General features: G+C 35.6%; 1 protein-coding gene across 1 annotated transcript; it reads left to right on the top strand.

Annotated features, from left to right (window-relative positions):
* The first annotated feature begins 33 nt into the window (after positions 1-33).
* alpk2 (alpha-kinase 2) lies at positions 34-17067 on the top strand. Its single transcript, XM_056445747.1, has 11 exons — positions 34-135; positions 2092-5351; positions 6634-8146; positions 9466-9619; positions 10112-10239; positions 10883-10921; positions 11060-11358; positions 11456-11544; positions 13301-13518; positions 13691-13739; positions 15600-17067. The coding sequence occupies exons 2-11, from the start codon at positions 2121-2123 to the stop codon at positions 15799-15801; spliced, it is 5922 nt and encodes a 1973-aa protein (XP_056301722.1). The 5' UTR covers positions 34-135; positions 2092-2120; the 3' UTR covers positions 15802-17067.
* Positions 17068-20840: the final 3773 nt, after the last annotated feature.

Genomic DNA, 20840 nt, shown 5'->3' with positions numbered 1-20840 from the left:
TTTGAACTAAGGGGGATGTTGACTAAAAATAAACCCTCCCCTCAAACCCCCAAGACCTGTCAGCTTTATGTGAACCTCATATTCTCCAGACCTACATCACCGTTGTGTATTTACGCCCATTTGGATGTAAAAAAGGTATGTGTTTGGTGTTTGGGTGTTTGTTTATTTTTTTAAACAGGATTTTCTTGGTCAGGACGGACAATTTGTGTTTTGAATGCATGAACTGATGCTAAGAATTTAAGAAGAGTGTGATTTTGGAAGGTAATGGGGTCTCATAAGGGTCTCTTAGTTTAATTTGAACCATTTTAGATACTTTCTATACTTTTAATTAATTGCACAAATTGTGTTGTACTCTCACTGTTGAGCTTTTAATATATATTTACAAGACATGTCATTTTAAAGTTTGCCCTTAGGTGCTCTCTATTAGCATGTTTTGCTTTGAAATGAGTCATTAGTCGCAGGTGGCTTAAGCAAGTAATAATTGTCCTTATTCCACCTTATGTCTCTCTAAAATATTTTATGACGTCTCACATCTGATCGAAGTGCATGATGACAGTTTAAGAGTAGCTTAAGAAATGGTGAGGGTTGGAAAAACAGGGCTGAGTCACATTCATCTGACAGCTTGACGTAAGAAGAATCGTGTACGGCAATTACGCACACATGGCTTGATACAAATCTAAATGGAAAATCATTTGAGCAGTCTGTCAGTTGATTTTTTTTCCCCCAGTGAGGGTGTTTATAATGGAAAAAAACTAATTATTAATTGCATTTATTTATATTATATTCAAATATGCTTATTTTTTAGGATATTAATATTATTTTAACTGTAAGTTAATTATGCATATTGAGATAAGTAATGTAGTAATATAAAATGAATGTTAATAATATTAAATTGGTAATATAGCATGTATAGTGTTTTTAAATATATATATTAATTCTCTGAATTATATTTTCATAGTTTTTAATTCTTAAAGGATTTTAAAATTATATTATTTAAGATTCTTTTTGTTAGTGTATACACATTGTGCGAAATTTCTTATTATGTTGTACAAAAAAACATGCCGTGGTTATAAATTGGTGTATTAATAGTATATGACAAATTATTACACCATAGTATTATACCATATTATCTCAACCCATAGGGGAAATACCAACCTACATCACACATGATGTCACGCGTTCAAACACGCATACCGATTGCAAAAAAAGTGCGGTAGGAAGCCAAAATCGAAAGTCCAAAAATAGAAAACTTAAATTTTACCGTACACCACACTGCTTTTAATGCCAACCACAGACGTCTTTGGCTAACAGCCATCAGAAGAGCTGAATGGAGTGAGGACCTAATTAAAAATGCTCTGCTCTGCAGTTCTCATTTTATATCAGGCAAGTAAACGCTATGCTGAATCATACACATTACTTATTTTTGACTGCAGCAATGATTTCAGCAAAAACAGTTAAATATGGTGAATTAAACTGCGGACACTGAATGCTTAGAATGAAATGTAAAAATGTAAGTTCACATACCCTGCCATACAGGTCCAGTTCGCTGTCAGAATGCAGTTTTGCTTGTTGATGACAATCCAGGCCTTGTACAGTTCTGTCTTTTGTTGTCTTTGGCTAGGCAGAACCTTGGTTTTTAGCACTTCAATGTTTTGAATCTGGTAATCATGGAACATTATTTCTTGCACATGACCACAGAACAAAACTGTTGGCATCCAAAGACTTGTAGGCCTTTAACTTCTCTCTTGTAAAATCACTTAGAGTTTTAATGAGATAGTTGTATATTACGGGCTGGATGCTTGGCCATTTCGTCTTATCCAATATCCATTGGGAGGGTGTTATTTCAAATGGACCTATCAGACGAATGCCGCTCACTTTAACGTTAATTTTGCCGAATACTGTGCTTATCACTGGGTGACGAGCTGTTATAATACGCTGAAAGCATTATGTAAAAGTATATATAATATGTAATCAATATAACTTATCTCTACTACAACAACAAACTCTGTACCGCATCTTCAGAGCAAACTCTGTATCTTATTTGCTTTGTGTCTAATTTTTCCTAGGTTATTTCTATTTTCTCTCTTGCAGTGACATATGCAGTGCTCCAGAGAGAGGAGATGACAGCAAAGAGGGTTGACATGGCCGCCCCAGACAATCTGCTCTTCTTGCACTCGGATGCTGTCAACTCTTCGCTCGCTTCAGTGCCCATGGAGCAAAATGAGCCCACTCATGTCTCGGACAACCAGACAGACGACAGCTTCAGTTCGATGCCTGATCCACACACTAATACAGCCTTTGAAAGCACAGGATTAATGCCAGTCCCATGCCAAGACGAGACCATGGCGATGCATAGTCAACACAATTACAATGAAGGAGAAAATGAAAGTAGTTTAGTCTCAACGCAGCACATGGATCACACCGCACTGACTGAAATGACTATAAATGATGAGAAAAGTGATAACTGTGACTTTGATACAAGTGGTGAAATGGAGAATGACAACAGCACAAACCTGAACCCTGACCTAATTCACCAAGTAGTCACGGACAGTGTGATGGAGAGAAATCTAAATGACAAACAAACTGACTTAAACCATAAGAATGAGACTTATGGGTCTTTAATGAGTCCAGAAGTTTCATTACTAAAAGAAAACAATAAACAAGAAGAAACGAGCCAAGAGACCATTTTACATCAATATTCTTCTTCTGAGTGCAGTGGAATAGAGAATAGCCAAACGGCCAATGATGTCATGGTAAATGCTGTCTCTGATGCAATAAATAGTGAGCAAAGCCCTGACCAGCCATTCTCAATTGCAAGTAATGACACTGATAAAACCACCTCAGAGTGCTCCATTCAGACCTGCTGGGATACAGTGGAATCTGTAGCTACTTCTAAAACCCAACCAGAAATGCATGACGTTGTGAAAGACGTGATGTATGAGAGCTTTACAACCTCTCAGACACTAAGCATAGAAGATCTAAACACTGACATTTCAGTATGTTTGGCAGATTTGCCTGAAACAGACAGTCTAAACATCTTAACACCTGCCTCCACATTATTAGGTAGTTTGGGGAAGAACAACAATGTCTTGGAAACAGCTGATGTGCCCATAAATAACAGCGAGATGGTTCAGTCTATAAATAAAGACTTGGCTACTCCAAATGCAGAGATTTCTAACACTGTTTTGACTCAAATGGATCAGAATTGCCTTCTTGTTATGAACCACGATGTAAAGGTATTAGAATTTAACAGAACTGACGCTGTTGTAGACCAGTGTGTGTCCTCTGAAAATATTGGACTAGAGGTAAGTCAAGCAGCAAGTGACGATGAAGACCTGAACAGCAGTGTGCAAAGCCATGACCAACAGTTGTCAACAGCAAACAGTGGGATTGAGGAAACTTCCTCTGAATTTCACACCCAGACCTGCCAGGATATACATGAAGGTGTTATTATAGCAGAGGAAGCGATGACTGGCTATAATACTCTTCCAGAAATGCATGACATTGCAGATGTCACAACTTCTCAGACACCAAAGATGGAAGACCCAAAAATGGAAGACCCAAAGATTGATGTTCCTACATATTTGCCTGATTTGCACAAAGCAGACACTCCAAATAACAACTCAATAACAACTGCCTCCACAGTATCAGATCCTTTGGAGACGGATGACATTGCCTTTGAAACAGCTGATGTGCCAGTCAGTGACAGTGAGATGATTCAGGCTGTAACATTGAAAACTGTGACTCCCTATGAAACCCTCCTAGTGATGCATGACATTGCAGAGGACTTGACATGTTGTGATTTCACAACCTCTGCAATTGAAGGGCTGGAGATTAGCCTTTCTCTTTCTTTGGATGATTTGCATGAATCAAATACTCCAAACATCTTACAGCATACCTCTGCAATATTAGATTCTTTGGGGATGAACAACAATTTTTTGGAAACAGCTGATGTGCCATTCAGTGACTGTGAGATGATTCAGACTGTAACATTGGAAACTGTGACTACCTTTGAAACCATCCCAGTGATGCATGACATTGCAGAGGACTTGACATGTTGTGACTTCACAACCTCTGCAATACCAAAGAGAGAAGAGCCGGTGACTATCCATTCTCTTTCTTTGGATGATTTGCATGAAGCAAACACTCCAAACATCTTACAGCATGCCTCTGTATTATTAGATTCTTTGGGGATGAACAACAATGTCTTGGAAACAGCTGATGTGCCAGTCAGTGACAGTGAGATCATTCATACTGTAAATAAAGACTTGGATTCCTCAAGTGTTGAGATTTGCACTGTCATTTTAACCCAAACAGATCCGAAAGATCTACAAGATCCAGACCATGAAGGAATGGAAACAGAATTTAACAGAATCATTGATAGAATGATTGATACAGAATTCTCATTAGACGTCAGTAAGTTGCAACCATTGCTGGCTTGTAGCAATGATCCAAGTGGAACTGTTATTCATTCTGAGTCACTTTTCTCCCAGTCCATACCAGATACTCCCCAGATTGGTGAAAAATATGAGAAGGATCTCTCACAAGTGATCCATATTCCAACACCTGTCACAAATGAAGATTTAGGGAACTGCTCTGAGGAGATCGATGATGCTTGCTTAAAGTTCACAGGAACAGAACGTGATGTTGAGGGTGATAGCGAGTTGTGGCTGGAACCTAGCCAGTTCTTGGCAGGTGAAGAAGATGAGGGTGCTATTTTTGACAAGTGGGGTCGTTCATGTTCTCCCAGCCCCCCCACAGCCCATCCAGACAACACAAAAGCCTCGGATTACACCAGGAGAGAGAACATTTCAATTGACCACAACGCTGAGGACTGGGAGCTAACATTTCCACCTGTTGAGAGGTGGTCATCCTCAGACAGCTGGGCTAGTGCACTTTCAGATTGGTTTCAAGCGGTTAACACCTATCCAGAAGACTCTTTCAATTTGAAAACTACTTCTAAGCTCGGTATGGCAATCCAGGATAACATTGTGGAGCAAGGGACGAGTTCCAATAATGCAAACAACGTTGAACAGACATGCCTGTCCCTGAACCTCCTAGAACCAGATGAACCAGGTCAAGCCTTGGGAAGAGGACTAGTCAAGTCAGATAACACTAATGGAACTCTTTTTAAACAAGGAGATAAAGAGAGACTTGGTTCTCGTTCAGACATGGACAAAGATACAACAATGGAGGGCCAAATGAGTTTGTTGGAGACGTCGACTCGGTCTGAATCCCATAAAGCAGATAATAATGCAGTGACTGAAACTTTTAATGCATCTTCGGCTCATGAGTTCAATGCCAAACTACACGGATGTCAGGATATCTCTGGAGAGCTTTTGAGTGCAAAGGTGAGATGACTAGCATGTTTCAAATACAGTCAGAACAGACAGACTCTGGTGTTTATGGGCTACACTAAAGGTTACTTTTAAAGGTTGTAACTGCAGTAAAATAATGCATATTGTGCTTTGTACTTTAAAGTCAATATAGCTACTGACCATTGCTCTCTTTTACAAAAAGGTACCTTGGTGTAACTATAGTTCAGTAATGGTATCATTATGTGTATCTATTCTGAATCATGAAATATGAAATTACTGCAATACCACATTGAGTAAAACATGCCAAAGACATCTTTGTTTCAAAAAGGCCAATACACTTTGCAAAATCTCCCACATGTAATTGTTACAAAATAGCTTATCTTAAATAGCTGTTCACCTTTAACATTTCCTTTAATAGCTCAGACATATGTGGAACACTTTCATCGTGACTTTCAGTATTATTTATTATGACACTCTGTGTGCTGGAAGAGCCTCATCATTCCATACAGGAATATCACTTTATAATGTACACACACTCCCTCTCTCGCTCTCTGTCTCTTGCTCTTTCTGTCTCTCTGCCATATGCACACACATTTACCTTGCTGTCTTAATCTAATTGTATCTCAACAACTAAAACAATTTCCTGTAATTTAATTTAATGTATACACTTTCTTCCCAAGATGAGGTTTGGTCGATATTTAGCTATTAGTCCAGAACCATTTTTGAAAAATTCATCCATAAAGCAAGGCTCAGATGCACTCATCCGTAGATGACAGACAGGGGTGGCTGCTGAGGAAATGTGAGGTGCAGAGTAAAATACTGATAAACAGAAATGCGGACTAATTATAGAGGGTGGTGGATGATAATAGACCAGAGAGCAAAGGAGGAACTGGAGAGGCAGAGGGTGAGGGGCACGAGCACAGCTGAGGCCAGAAATATGACCCTTGCTTACAAACTCCGAGTCGTACTGTACGATACTTTCTCCAATCCCACCGACCCCTGAGGCAGCGGGAGAGCTGTGATTGGTTCACTTACGTCACTGTGATCACTATAATAGAGATGATCCCCCCATTGCCAACCGCATGTGGGTTTAGACTGCACCGTGAAAGCATAATGATTTTGCATTAGGCGGACCATCGCGTCAGTGAGGTATGTAAACAAACAAAGCCATGCAGTTTGGATGAGGATATGCCTAAATTGCTGCTTATTCAATGATACTAATTGTTCAATTCATATGCTGTCTCATCTAATTGTTTGATACCATATGTGTCTTCTCTATGATATTTAAAGTTCTTTCTTCTGTTTTGTGTTTTAGCTGGAGGGGAATGTGCTGGTGGAGGTGACTGGAGACAAAGTTTACCAACTCGGGTTGGTCTTCGAGGAGGAACGTCAAAGCAGTTTTCCTTCTCCGAGGAGCTCAGCTTACACCAGAGACAAGAATTCAACTGGCTGTGTGAGCAACGAAGAAAGGAGGCACAGCTCTGATGTGCATCTCTGCATATGTCCCACTCAATCGGACAGTCACGTGTCTTCTAAGCCAAGACATGCTGAAGGAAATGGATCATTTCTGCATTCTTACATTGGGGACTGTACCGTAAAGCCATATGTGGAAGAAAATATTCCACAGTTTATTATGCCATTTGCACCACTTTGTACTGGAAATACTTTCCTGCATCATAGTTTTTTGAAAGAGGACAGATCACAGGCTGATCTAGATCTTCCTGATGAAAAGATTATTAACAAAATTAACTTTAAGAGTAATAAAAACTCAAGCAGCAGTGACGATTCTTCTGAAGATCATTTTCATACATGTCCTGACCAGTCTTTATCTTCATCCTCTGGAGATTCGGATGATCCTTCCATCAAGGATACTAGTAGGAAACCAGCATACAGTGATACATGTGACATCAGCAAAGAGCTTTCTAAGTTACTTTTACTCACCGGAGAGCGCTTTATGGTGTCTGAGGACAAACGCATTGCATATGTCACTCTAGACTTGGACGAATCCCAACATTTTTCCTTGTCAAACTGTGAAAAGCAATCTAAACCAGACAATATGCCCCATAAGACCTCCAAGACTTCCTCAGATGGTAAAATGCGCTCTAAACATAAGGAGAAACCAGATGACAAGCATCAACATGGGATTCAAGCATCAAAAAAGCAAGATCTTCAGCCTCAATCTCTGAAAAATGAAGGAGCTGGTTGTGAAGATTTTCCAGTTGCTGTTATTGAAACCATCGTCATCACAGAGAAGATCGTTCCTAAAACTCAAGGGAAGAAGAAAAAGAAGCATGTGCAACACGGGACACCAAAAGCTGAGAATGATGCACCAACTGATGTAAGGAGTGAAAGCAGACAGAAGAACGTAAATGGCAAGGCTGAGAACCTTGAACTAAAAGTGGCATCAAATGGTCTGAATAAACCAGCATCTCATCCTTCAGCCAAAACGGACATTACTAAAAAAGACAGCACTCAGAAAGCCATGTCAGTGAGACCTAAAGTAGAACCCAGCGTGGCCAAGATGGATCCAGCCGGTGTAAATGCCACTCAGAAATCCAGCCCTATTAAACTCAAAGTAGACACCAGTAACACAGCCAAGACGGAAAATAAGACGTGCACCTCAGATTCTTTGAGCACATGTTTACCCAGCATGCTGAATGATGACATTAAACGCAGGCGAATCGCAGACAACCTGTCTGGAGCAGTTCCGATAAGAACGAGGCCACAGCTGCCTGCCATTTTCCGCCAAGCAAGGAAAGATGGAGAAGATGTAACCCGGAGAGCATACAGCGAGGTTGTCAAGCAGAAGAGCTCAACGCCCAAAGAAGGTTGTTCAGAATAATTTCTGCTCAACTTTAAAAGCAATTCAATTAGAATTCGGCTTCCCAGGTATCAATGTCCAAAAGCTCAGAGTTTAGGTTTAACCAGCTTAAAATAAACTTGAGACATCCTGAAGACCAAAGCCCAATCCCAAATGGTATCTTATCCCTTTATATAGCAGCCACTAATTGGTCCTTCATGGACACAAAGATCTCTCTAATTTTTTTTAAATAAGGGATTCTCAACTTAAAATCCTCGAGATCCACTCACCTGTAGAGTTAAGCTCCAACTTTGATCAAACACTTATTCATGTCTGTTTGATTAGGCTTGTGTCTAAAGTCTTTAGGGAAGTGGATCTCTAGGACCAGAGTTTCTCTGCCCTAAACACTTGCAGTCTTCCTCTTTATTCAGACTTTTGTTATGTAATACTTTGAATGTTGGTTATGTTCACCATTGGGGATTGCTTGTTCAGGAGGCATTGCCCCAATCCTTTCTATCATTCTCAGATGGGATGGTGGGCCAAATCAAAGGTTACAATGGGCCAACTTTGGCCTGCCGGCCATACTTTGGGCATCTCTGTTCTAGGCAAAACATTTTCAGAAACAAAACAGAATTGAGTTAAAAAAACAACAACATAAGCTTATAATAATAATTATTATTATTATTATTATCTTAATTAGAGAAGAACAAAACAAGACAATATTTTTTACTTGTCAAGAAAATGCTTCTTGATTTAGGAATTTCTCAGCCTGATCTCAAGAGAAAACGTAAGTATTTTACATTTTGTCAGTTTAGTGGCTAATTCATATGAATTTGTAAGTTCAGTCGTACTAAAATGTAAGATTTTAAAAAGGAGACGTGGCACCAAACCCCACCCCTAAACCCAACTGTCATTGGATAATGACTAATCGTACAAATTAGATCGTTTGAATTCATTTGAATTAGCCACTAAATCAAAAAGTTACAAATTGCTGTGAGATTGCGTTGAATTTTTTTAGATATTTGGACTAGAAACAGCCAATGCAATGTCATGACAATTCGTAACATTCTGATTTAGTGGATAATTCGTATGATCTAATTCGTACAAAGTACGATTTGCTCATCACTCAATGATGGTTGGGTTTAGGGGCAGGGTTTGGTGCCACGCCTCCTTTTTAAAATCATGAATTTTTGTATGACTGAACTCGTATAAATTTGTGCGAATTAGCCACTAAACTGAGAAAAGCTTTCTCATGAGATCAGGCTGGAAACAACAAAAAACTTTTAAGTAAGAAAATATTTTGTAGCAGAGTGATATTTAATCATAATTAATGTGTTTTTGTTGTAGTTGTGGTTCCACGTGTAGTCTCCGAGATCCAGGCTAATCCAGTTCCTGCTGACCCCCAAAACATCTCACTTTGGTGCCAGTTCAGCCCCGTTCCACCTAATGCCACTATTAAGTGGACTAAAGAGGCAGCAGTTCTGTCAGAGATAAACAAAGTGTAAGAGAAACCTCTTTTCCCCATTAGCCCCTGCATTGCTTTATCTATTTACTTTATCGTCTGGCTCTTGGCCCAAAATTGAGTTTAGCTAAAGGAACAAAATTCTACAGGACTTTTTTTTCCACTTGGTGGCACTCTGTCCTTGTCTTAATCTGCTGTAAATTTTGGCAGAGTCTTGACTGAACATCAGCGCTCTGGTGATTCAGCCATGGCTTGGAGTGGGAGCAAAATGTACCTTTTACATAACAGTGTGATTCATTCTTACTAAATGCTGACTATGCCTCAGACGCTCTCAGAAAGGTCTCTGCTTTCCAGAATGGCCCTTTTCAGTTGTTTTGAAAGCTTTAGCTGACTTTATAGTGTATAGAAGTTGTCTCTGAGGCCATGGCATTTGATTAAATAACTGAAAGTATTTGCCCAGCTATGTGAAGAATTATTGATTTACTGTACAATAAAATGTTCAGTAAAGTTGTTGGTTTTTTTTCCCCACAGAGAGGAGGATGGGCGCTTCACACTGACCATTATAAAAGCTTGCAGTAAAGATCTAGGCTTTTACAGATGCAGTCTGAACGCTGCCAACATTTCTGTTTCGACCTCTGAGTACCATCTCACATCTGAGGGTAAGACACAGAGGGCTGCTTTCCCAGTTTAAGTTGATTAAAGAGGCTGTAATGATTTTTTTTTTATTTGCTAATGTACTCTGTGACTAAGCAGAAAGTTACAGCAGGAAGTTTCACTCATTTTCTGAAGCCTCAGCAAAGAAATTATTTTAAAATTGACCAAATATCAACGTCATTTAATGTCATTATTGGCATCAAAATTATGTTGTCCTTAGACTCTGGCTTGACATTGAATTTTGGTCACCTGACATTACAACCTAAATATAACCTAATATTAATGACGTTGTGTGCATGCTGGGTGTATTTGTTACTCAAGGAACAGTACTACAATCAATAATGAAAATGATTTCTAGAAAAATATTACAGCATGCTGTGGCACTATTTCTTTTTCAAGGTTCTTTGATGAATGATTAAAAGAACAACATTTATTTCAAACATATATGTATTTAAAGTGACTTTTCCCCAATTAAATGCACCTTTAGTTCATGAAACTATAGTCTAAATCAGTATTATGATGTCATATTTGTGTATTAGGTGTCCATTGTGTTTGGGCCAACAAATCTATAAGCAATAGAAGACAATCAAATAATATGTGATTATTTTTATCACACAATGTCTCACTGTCAAACATGTTTTATTTCAGTTCTGATGGAACTAGTCATTCCAAGTCATGATCAACCAGGTAAACAGACCTTAAATTGCTTGATCTCTTAAGAATCTGAAGTTTTGTCGAGTGGCTAAACAGTATGATGAAGATAAGATATCGTTTAATGGCTTCAGTGTATAACTGGTTATGGTATCATATTTATCAATCTACCAGCTGAGCCCAGAGTTATGGATGGGGATGAAGAGAACATCCAGTGCAGTCCGCTGCTCTTTAAGGAGGATTTTTTGTCAGATCAGTATTTTGGAAGGAATCAGCCTGCCAGCATCCTGACTGAAAAGGTCCACTTTGGTGAAGGCATGCACAGAAAGGCCTTCAGGACCACTCTTACAGAAGGCAATCTGCCACGCTTCAGACCCGGCCACCCATGTGTCCTGAAAGTCCACAACTCAATCAGCTACGGGACCAAAAATAACGAGGAGCTCGTTCAGAAGAACTATAGTCTGGCTGTGGAGGTGAGAACAGACCTCTACACTAGGGAGATGTTTAATTAAGAGATTAACTTGGGGAAATTTGTGACTGATTATGATTGTTTTTTTCTTTTTTAACCAGGAATGTCATGTGCAGAATACAGCCAGGGAGTATATTAAAGCGTACAATAGTGTGGCCAAATCTGCAGAATCATTTGGAGATGTGCCAGAGTGAGTACAAAAACAACAGTTCAAGTCTTAAAGGAACAGTTCAAACAAAAATTTTCATTCTGTGATCATTTACTCACCCTTTATGACTTTCTTCTGCAGAACGTTAAAGAAAATATTTTGAACATTTTTTAAAACCTGTAACAATTGACTTCTATAGTATTTGTTTTTTCTACCAAAGTCAATGGTTAGAGATTTTCAGCTTTCATCAAAATATTTTTGTGTTGAAAAAGGTTATTGGACCACTTAAGGGAGTGTAAATAGGGACTACATTTTTCCATAAACTATCCCTTTAAAAGGACAGTTGATATGACAGAGGATTAGGGCCAAGCAATAATAATACAAACAATAACAATCTAGAGAATAAAGTCATTATAATGTGAGATTAAACTTAATAGATTAAATAAAATTAAAAATTGAGAATTAACTTTGAACATTTATTCATTATTATTAGCACATTATTAGCACACTTGAATATTCCTACTAAGAATATTTTAAAGATTTTAGCAAATATATTTATGAACATTTTGTGCAAATACAATGTCATATGCATAAGAAAATTTGTAACACACTGTTCTTTTTACAACCAAGTACAAATGAACATAAAAAATATGCACTTATTAAAAAATACAGTAAATGTAAAAAAAACAAAACAATTTAATAATTAATTAAATAAATAATCAAAAGGGGTTAATCCTCTTCTGCTTCTAGATCATTCATTTATTTTATTTTCAGCTTAGTCCCTTTATTATTCACAAGTCGCCACAACGGAATGAACCGCCAACTTATCCACCATGTTTTACGCAGCAGATGCCCTTTTAGCTGCAACCCATCACTGGGAAACACCCATACAACCTCATTCACACCGACACTACAGACATTTTAGCTCACCCAATTCACCTATAGCGCATGTCTTTGGACTTATGGGGGAAACCGGAGCACCCAGAGAAAACCCACATGAACACAGGGAGAACAGAGCTACCCACTGCGCCACCCGCTTATAGATTAGTACTATTTATATAATTCAGCAAGGTTTCGAGGTTGAAAGATTATTTTAAATAATTTTGGAGGTTTATGAGGACTTTCTGTCGGCATAAGGGATTTTATACTGAAAAAAATGCTTATTATATGGCCTTACGCCCCATTCACAAGGGGCATCAGCGTCAATGATTCCCATTCACTTTGAATGAGTGATGTCAGGCATTGCAGAACTGCATTGTGGATCCGTCGGCATCGCTTCAGTGGCATACTATTGCAGAAGTTGGGAAATTCTCAACTTTTCAAGCGCCAACAGAAGCGTCAGCCAATTAGATCACCATGCAAATACCCCAGCTCAGACAGTAGCCGATTGCGTACTAATTTCATTGGCTGATGCTGCTATGACGATCCCAACTTCAGACACACCCTTGGTCAAGCGCTAACGCTGAAGCCCCGTGTGAATGCACGGTTACTCTACCCTTTTGTAAGTGTTGAAAGTGTTTTGAGTCACAAGGACATAAAGCATGTCCTTATAAACCACGGCAATGTTATAATACCTCATATTCATGTCATTATACAAATATCTGTCCTTATAAACCACCAAAACCAGCACACAAATTGTACTGACCATTTTGATAGATACTGGAGATTACAAAACACACATTTAATAGAATCAAAAGTGAATTCCTCAGCATTCAAACTTCAATACGTGTATAAAAAACTTCAATATACAGTGTGTAAAAAAACAAAGTGTATTAAAAGTGTTTTCTTAAATTTCCAGAATCATCCCTATTTACCTGGTTCACCGGCCGTCGAATGACATCCCTTATGCTACGCTGGAGGAGGAGCTGCTGGGAGATTTTGTGAAGTACTCAGTGAAGGACGGGAAGGAGATCAACCTGATGCGCAGAGACTCAGAAGCTGGGCAGAAATGCTGTGCCTTTCAGCATTGGGTTTATACACAGACAGAGGGCAACCTGCTGGTCACAGACATGCAGGGTAAAAAACTCCACTTCCAGAATACTTTAAACATCACATGACATTAACATAACTTGCACATTGTGACAATAACAATGAACTGGGTTGTATAGAAGGGTGTAGATTTTAAAACCAAGGAATGGTGTATAATCTTTGTTTTTTGCATCACACATTTTCTCTTTTTTTTTTTCAGGTGTGGGCATGAAACTGACAGATGTTGGAATTGCCACCTGTAAGAAAGGGTAAGTTCTGGATTCAATTTATTTGAAAAAGTGTGATCATTTTAATATATTGACGTCTTACAGTGCTGACTATAAATAAGTACACCCTATTAAAAAATAAAATAAAAAATAAATTATATATATATATATATCTTTTTTTTCTTCTCAGTGAATATAAGCAATATATTTTAGATATTTTGGTTTGGTTGGTATATTATTATGCATTAAAATAATAATCTGGTCTTTACAAATAAAAAATAATACATTTAAATTCAATTGCAATATTGCAAAAACAACTAACAATTTACAAACTACAGAATTTCTACTCTATTTGATATATATTTTGTTTCTCTTGATTTTCCTCCTTTTAAATTTTTTATTAAATATTTTCCCCTAACATATAAATTTGTACTGTTAAAAATACAAATCTTTGGACCATTATTGTAAGTTATTTTGTTAGATAAGCTTCAGATTTGGCTTCAGTACTGACTATAATGTATATGCACAAATATAATAATGTAAAGCTTCCTATAGAAAATATTAATTTAAAAGATAGATTTGTGAGGGGTGTACTCGTATATGCCGAGCACTGTTTATCATAATGATGCTTAACTTAATAATAAACTTATTATTATTATTATTATTATTATTATTAAAGTAACTATATAATAATAATATAATTTATATTTATTTTGTTATTCATTTATTACAGCCTTTGTTAATTAAATATCCAATTATTACACGCATTACATGCAAATAGTTTATCAGTCAAATTAATAAAATATTTAAAAATGTTAAAGTAATTTATTATGTTATTTAAATATCTTCTTTCTTAATTATGTATAAAACATTGTGAAGTTATTATGAAAGCAGTAATATTGATTAGGATTGTTGAAGCTAAAAGGAATATAAATATAACTTATAAAAAAATTATTATTGTTTAATATTAAACAATAATATTAAAAAGTACATAGTTATATATGTATATGTATGTATATGTATGTATATATGTGTGTGTGTGTGTGTATATATATATATATGTATATATATGTATATATATATATATATATATATATATATATATATATATATATATATATATATATATATATATATATATATATATATGTGTATATATATATATATATATATATATATATATATATATATATATATATATATATGTATATATATGTGTGTATATATATATATATATATATATATATATATATATATATATATATATATATATATATATATATATATATATATATATATATATATATGTATATATATATATATATATGTATATATGTGTATATATATATATATATATATAATATGTATGTGTGTGTATATATATATGTATGTGTGTGTATATGTATTATGTGTTACATTTTAAATGTGTTATACATTAACAGTATAGGTAATAATATATACATATATTGTATACATATGCAAAAGAAAATTGTAATAAAACAAAATAAAGATATCATCATAATAATAATATTTTAAAAATCTTCATTTAATTCCTTGTATTTAAGTGATATTCATATACGTACACTGTAAACAAATGCTGGGTTCCACACAATCCTTTCATGTCATCCCAATTCAAATCGATTAAGTTAACTTAATGGTATTTACAATTTTAAGTTGATTGAACATAAAACATTTAAGCTGTCCCTACTTAAAAAACAAAACAAAACAAAAACTCAATTATGGTGTTTCAGCTCATTTTAAATAAGAAGTTAGATACAATTATTTATATATACTTAGATATAGTTATATATACTTACATATAGATATGTTTTAAGTGTATTGCAAAAAACGAAGTGATTATTATGAGAGCAGTGATTATAGAATTTTTGTTTATTGTTGCAGCTATAAGGGATTCAGAGGAAACTGTGCCACATCCTTCATTGATCAGTTCAAAGCTCTTCATCAGTGTAACAGGTACTGTGAGTTACTGGGCCTTGTGTCCCTTCAGCCCAAGCCCAAACGGACCGTCGTCCCACCAAAGCCCAAATCACAACCTGTGTCAAAGAAGAAAACCTTCGGGCCCGTTCTGAATGCCAAATCCTGATTGCACAGAAACCCTGAACTTTTTCTTGTAAGCTTAATAGGTGTTTGAAGATTTTAATAATGAAGTCTTGCTCAGGGACAAACATGTTTCTGAGCTGTTTCTTAAAAGGTAAGATGACATTCATCTGTAAGGACAGTAGGGAGTTTACTTCTTTCTTGAGAGTTCTTTTGTGCTATTTTAAATGAGCGTATTCTTTTTTTTAAATGTTTTTTAAGAGTAGATTCTGACAGAATTTATATTAAATGTTAATGACTATATTTTTTTTTGTTGGTTGTTAAAACCGAGAGAATAATGGAGGTTAAAAGTCTGTTTTGTTTTCCTGGTTTGTTTTGAAAGTTCAGAATTTTTCCAGTGGTGCTGCCATCTGCTTCTTTATTATTAGCCCACTGGAATTTTTGTTTTATAGACAAGCCAAAGTAACAACAACAAAAAAAGTTGGAAATGTTTCATGTTATTTTTCACGCTACAATGGGGAAAAAAATAAGTCACCATTTTTCTCAGAAAACATATTTTTAAAGGTGCCGTTGACTTGAAATTTTCCCCAGATGTTGGTAACAACCAAAAACAAATCCATACATGCAAAGAAAACTAAACGAATTAGTTTACAAATTAAGCTAGGCATAATAAAATGAAATGACGCAGGGAAAAATGATTGAACACATGAAGAAAGGGAGGTGTAGAAAGCAGTGAAAGCCCAGACTGCAGCTGAAATCTCTCAGTGGTTCTTCAGCAACCGTCTGCACTTCCTCATTGTAAATGAATATTAGCTGCTTCAGGCCAACATCTGCATTAGCAGGAGGATGATGAATCCAGGATGGACATTTTAGCAAGACAATGGCTGTTTCTCAATATGCGTTCTTCAGTGTTCTTGCGTCCTGGTATTCTCGTGTAATGTCATCAATATTCAGTTCCAAAACTCAAGACTGCAAGAACGGAGGATGTGTGAAAGTTCCCGGATGTGTTCTTGGTTTCGAGGACACACCGATGCAGACTTGAGCACCAAACTTGCTTTAGAAGTCATTGTGACTAGAGGTGGGAAGCACAGCATTTTATATAGGTTTATTATTAAAGTTCAGAGATTTAACTTATTAACCCCAGGAGTTTCCCTGAATGAGACGGTGAATATAAACATTAACATGAAAATTATAATAAAGACATAAACACATTAGGGGTGTTTATTTGCTGTAATTCATAATAAAATATGTTTAATTTGTGTTGTGCAACGTATATTTGTAAAGTCTATATGCATAGTGTATATATATATATATATATATATATTGTGAAGAGGGAAAAACAATAAGTCGTTGTATGAATGCTGTAATGTTTAAATAATTTTCAGTTAAAAACACATGAAGGTCATTAGTAAGAATGCAACAGCTCATTCCTCACAAGACACTTTCTGTGTTCTCGCAGTCTCCATAGTTTGTTCTTCCGAGGTGACCTGGCAAGACCGGTTTTCAGAACACAAGTCCGTTCTCTGCGTTCTTGGAATTGAGAAACAGCCAATGATCCAAAACATAGCCAAGGAATCTCTCAAATGCTTTCAGAGAAAGAAAATCAAGCCGTAGAATGGTCCAGCCAATCACCTGACTTGAATCTAATATAAAATACAAATTAAAGATCAGATTTGATAGACTAGACCCACAGAACCATCAAGATTTTTACACTGTTGAAGTCTGTGAAACAATCACATCTGAGCAATTGATGTGACTTCATTCTCCATATGAGAGGCGTTTTTAAGCTGCCATCCCCAGAAAAGCCTTTTATATTAAATGCAGTTAGTAGTTCAGTACTTTCTACTTGTCATTCATTGTTATGAAACATCACTCATTTTCAGATTTTTTTTTTTGTTTGTTTTATTTTTGTTTGTATTGTTTGGGTTTTTACCAAAATCTGGTTAAATTTCAATTCAACAGCTCCTTCTGAAATATTATTCCCAGGAAAAAACATGACGTGTTCAATATTTATTTCCCCCCACTGTATATGTTATCATTTCTACAATACTTAATCTAACCACTACAGCTTAAATAGATATTTACTTGATGAGTGGTATTAATGTAAAACATTATTGTGAATGTAAAAATGTATTGTTAGCAGCTGATAAAATTTACATGCAGAGCCAAAACTATATTATTTTTTTAGACAAATGTATTTAGAGATTTATAATTATTATTCTTTTTTTCAATGTTTTTCTGTTAAGCTTTGAAAAGGGTACACTGATTTTTTATTTTTTTTTTATATGGACTGAATGTCAACAAACAAATTAAATTTAGTAATGTTCATCTTAATTTGTTTGTTTAAATTCAGCCTAAATAAATAGTTTGCAAGCACTAATAAATCTAGTAAATCCAATTAATCTGTTTTTTCCAGCATACGATAAGGTGGTAAATATGATCCTATGGAAAAGTTTGTACACTTGCCCTAGTAAACAGCTGTTGATTTGCCTCAGTAAGAATGACAAACCTTCCACCTTCACGTTTCCAGCATCCTTACAAAGATCAAATGACTTACAGCCTCATTGCTATATATAAACCCACACGTTTGAAGCGATGTATTTGTCCTGTTAATGCTAATGAACCGCACAAATAAACTGTGATGTTAGCCACTTTTTGCTAATCTAGATAGTCTTATCTTTGTGTTTGTAGTCTTAGTTATTTGGATTGAAGGTTAAAGGTTTTCAGATTCTTGGCTTTACTGAACCACAATCCACTTTGAATGAGCTCTTCTAAATGGTATATTGTATAATAATAAATATTGTTTTTCTTTATGGAGTATTGGCTGTTTTGTTCACGAGTAGCTAATAACATAAAATGCTTCAGAAAACCAGCTATGCTGAAGAGTAAATAAATAAATGTAGAAATATTTTCATTTATAAATTGCACAATTAATTACAAAGAAATAGTAAACAACACAGAATTAAACATGAAAATGTTGTCCTATTGTCTTTAAAAAAATGTGAGCAGTTTTTTTGTCACTGTGATGCTATACTAATAATACAGATCAAAATATATTAAAATAAAATAAAAAGTTTATTCTGTTATTCCCTCATATTTTGACAATTTATTCATGTTCATAAATGGGTGCTATTGTCACACTTTACGTCTGTCTATTTTACAAATATTTAACATTAACCAATAAAAAGTATGTATAAAAGAAAGCCTTGTAACTGAAATCCTCAACTTCAGCAATCTTATGTCACCAGATGCTCAAAAACCTCAAACCTTGCCTCCATTTTGAATGAAGTGCCTCACACAGCTGCATCATTCGTCTCTGCTTGCTTACAACCCAACGAGACTGTTTAACTTATTATCAACACTTAAAACTTAATACTAGGTCACTGGGTGAGGACTTGTTGTGTATTATTTTAAGCAGACTCCGATTCATCAAACACTCAAGTTAAAAAAAAAAAGTCAGAAGTCCACGTGCGTTTGAAATTCCCGCCGTAGAATCCCGCCGGTTGGGACGTCATCTCTTTCTCTGGCGCTGATTGGCTGAAGAGGTAGATCGGTCTCACCGTGGCTATTTAGTGTGATAATGGCGTTTGACGACAGAGGATACAAACACCATTGTCACACTCCACAGCTCAGGAGGACAAACACTGTTTGGAAACACGAGAGAAGTGAGTCATGTTAACATTTTTGTCTTTAAATAAGGCCTCAAACATTTGCCATCAGTATTTACGTTTTATACCTGTTTTCGCCAAAACCGGAAGCTACTTCAACTAAAATAACAGTATCTATTTTAATAATAATAACGTTACTTCTAATTATATATATATATATATATATATATATATAAACTTTTTTGGTAATAATAACTATTGCAACTGAAAACTAACTGATATATAATAACTGACACTAGTATAGTTATTTCAGTAATGACTACACTGTAAAAAATATTTGAACAATTAGTCATGACAGCAAATGTTTTTAGTTCATGTTCTAACTTAATATTATAAGTTATGCAAGCAGTTTTAAAATAGTTTAACATAATTTACTTTTTTTTCATTTGGTTTGGCTCATTTCCAATTCAACACTATAAGGTTGTTTTGTTTTTGTTTGTCTTACAGTTCAGCACAGCACTATAGCTCACTTACAAAAGCTCATACATTTCCCAAAACTGTTCACTCGTGTGTCAAAACTAAATTTCCTTCTCATTTAAACAGTCAGTAACCCCAAAATCCTTTGTCCCTTTGGCATTGCGTAAACACTGCAAGTCAAAATGTTTACTTGTTTTGTCACTATCGCAGAGCACCATTGAAATATCCCTCATGTCCACTACTCTACTGCTTTATGTCTTTTGACAGAATGCGATTGTGTATAAAACTGAATAAAATAAATTTATAAGATTAAAAAAATTTATAAAAAGGATTTTAGTTCAAGAGTAGCCTCCAAGGTTTGACATCACACATTGCACTCATACTGCCAAGGAAATTGTAACCATTATCAATCACACACATAAAGTAATTTCCATACATCAGAATAAAACAAAATATACTGAAATATAAACTCACAATGAAAATTATATGCAGCCTACAGTGCTTGATTGGTCATCTGAGATGTGTGAAATTCCTCCTCCTTTGTTAGTCAAGTTCTAGTTTCACCTGACTGTCAATTACTTTAATAAATGTATCAAATGTTCCACGGATTCATAAATGGTATTCATGTGGTATTCTGTTCTTGACTAATTTTGACAATTGAACAGACTATTGTGCTGACTTGTAGAATGAAATGACACTGATATATTTTAGAGCGAACAACCATTGAACTGAATCAAAAATCAGTTTAGATCCACTAGATCTATTCACTTGGAAATTGTGCTAAATGTCGGCTACATGTACTTAATCATTTGCAAAGATGTAGTTAGACATTTGCAATTTGATGAAATGAAAGAAAATCAAGTCTGTTGTGAACAACTGCCAAGTGGTTTGGAGGTTTGTCCATGTTGTTTTGAGAATGTAATTCTTGTTTCAAGAAATGAGTCAAACCAATAGAGAAAAACTGTAAGGTCAATGTACTCATAAGGTTAATTCAATTTTA

This window comes from Danio aesculapii, chromosome 21 (genome assembly GCF_903798145.1).
Source record: "Danio aesculapii chromosome 21, fDanAes4.1, whole genome shotgun sequence".
NCBI lineage: Eukaryota > Metazoa > Chordata > Actinopteri > Cypriniformes > Danionidae > Danio > Danio aesculapii.
Note: the sequence above shows the minus strand (reverse complement) of the source record. Positions and strands in the feature narration are given on the sequence as shown.

Excerpts from the sequence above, each read along its gene's own strand:
- alpk2 (XM_056445747.1), top strand. The coding sequence starts at position 2,121 with ATGACAGCAAAGAGGGTTGACATGGCCGCCCCAGACAATCTGCTCTTC. Across the intron at positions 9,620-10,111 it reads CTGTCAGAGATAAACAAAGT|AGAGGAGGATGGGCGCTTCA; the intron begins GTAAGAGAAACC and ends TTTTCCCCACAG. Across the intron at positions 11,359-11,455 it reads ACTATAGTCTGGCTGTGGAG|GAATGTCATGTGCAGAATAC; the intron begins GTGAGAACAGAC and ends TTTTTTAACCAG.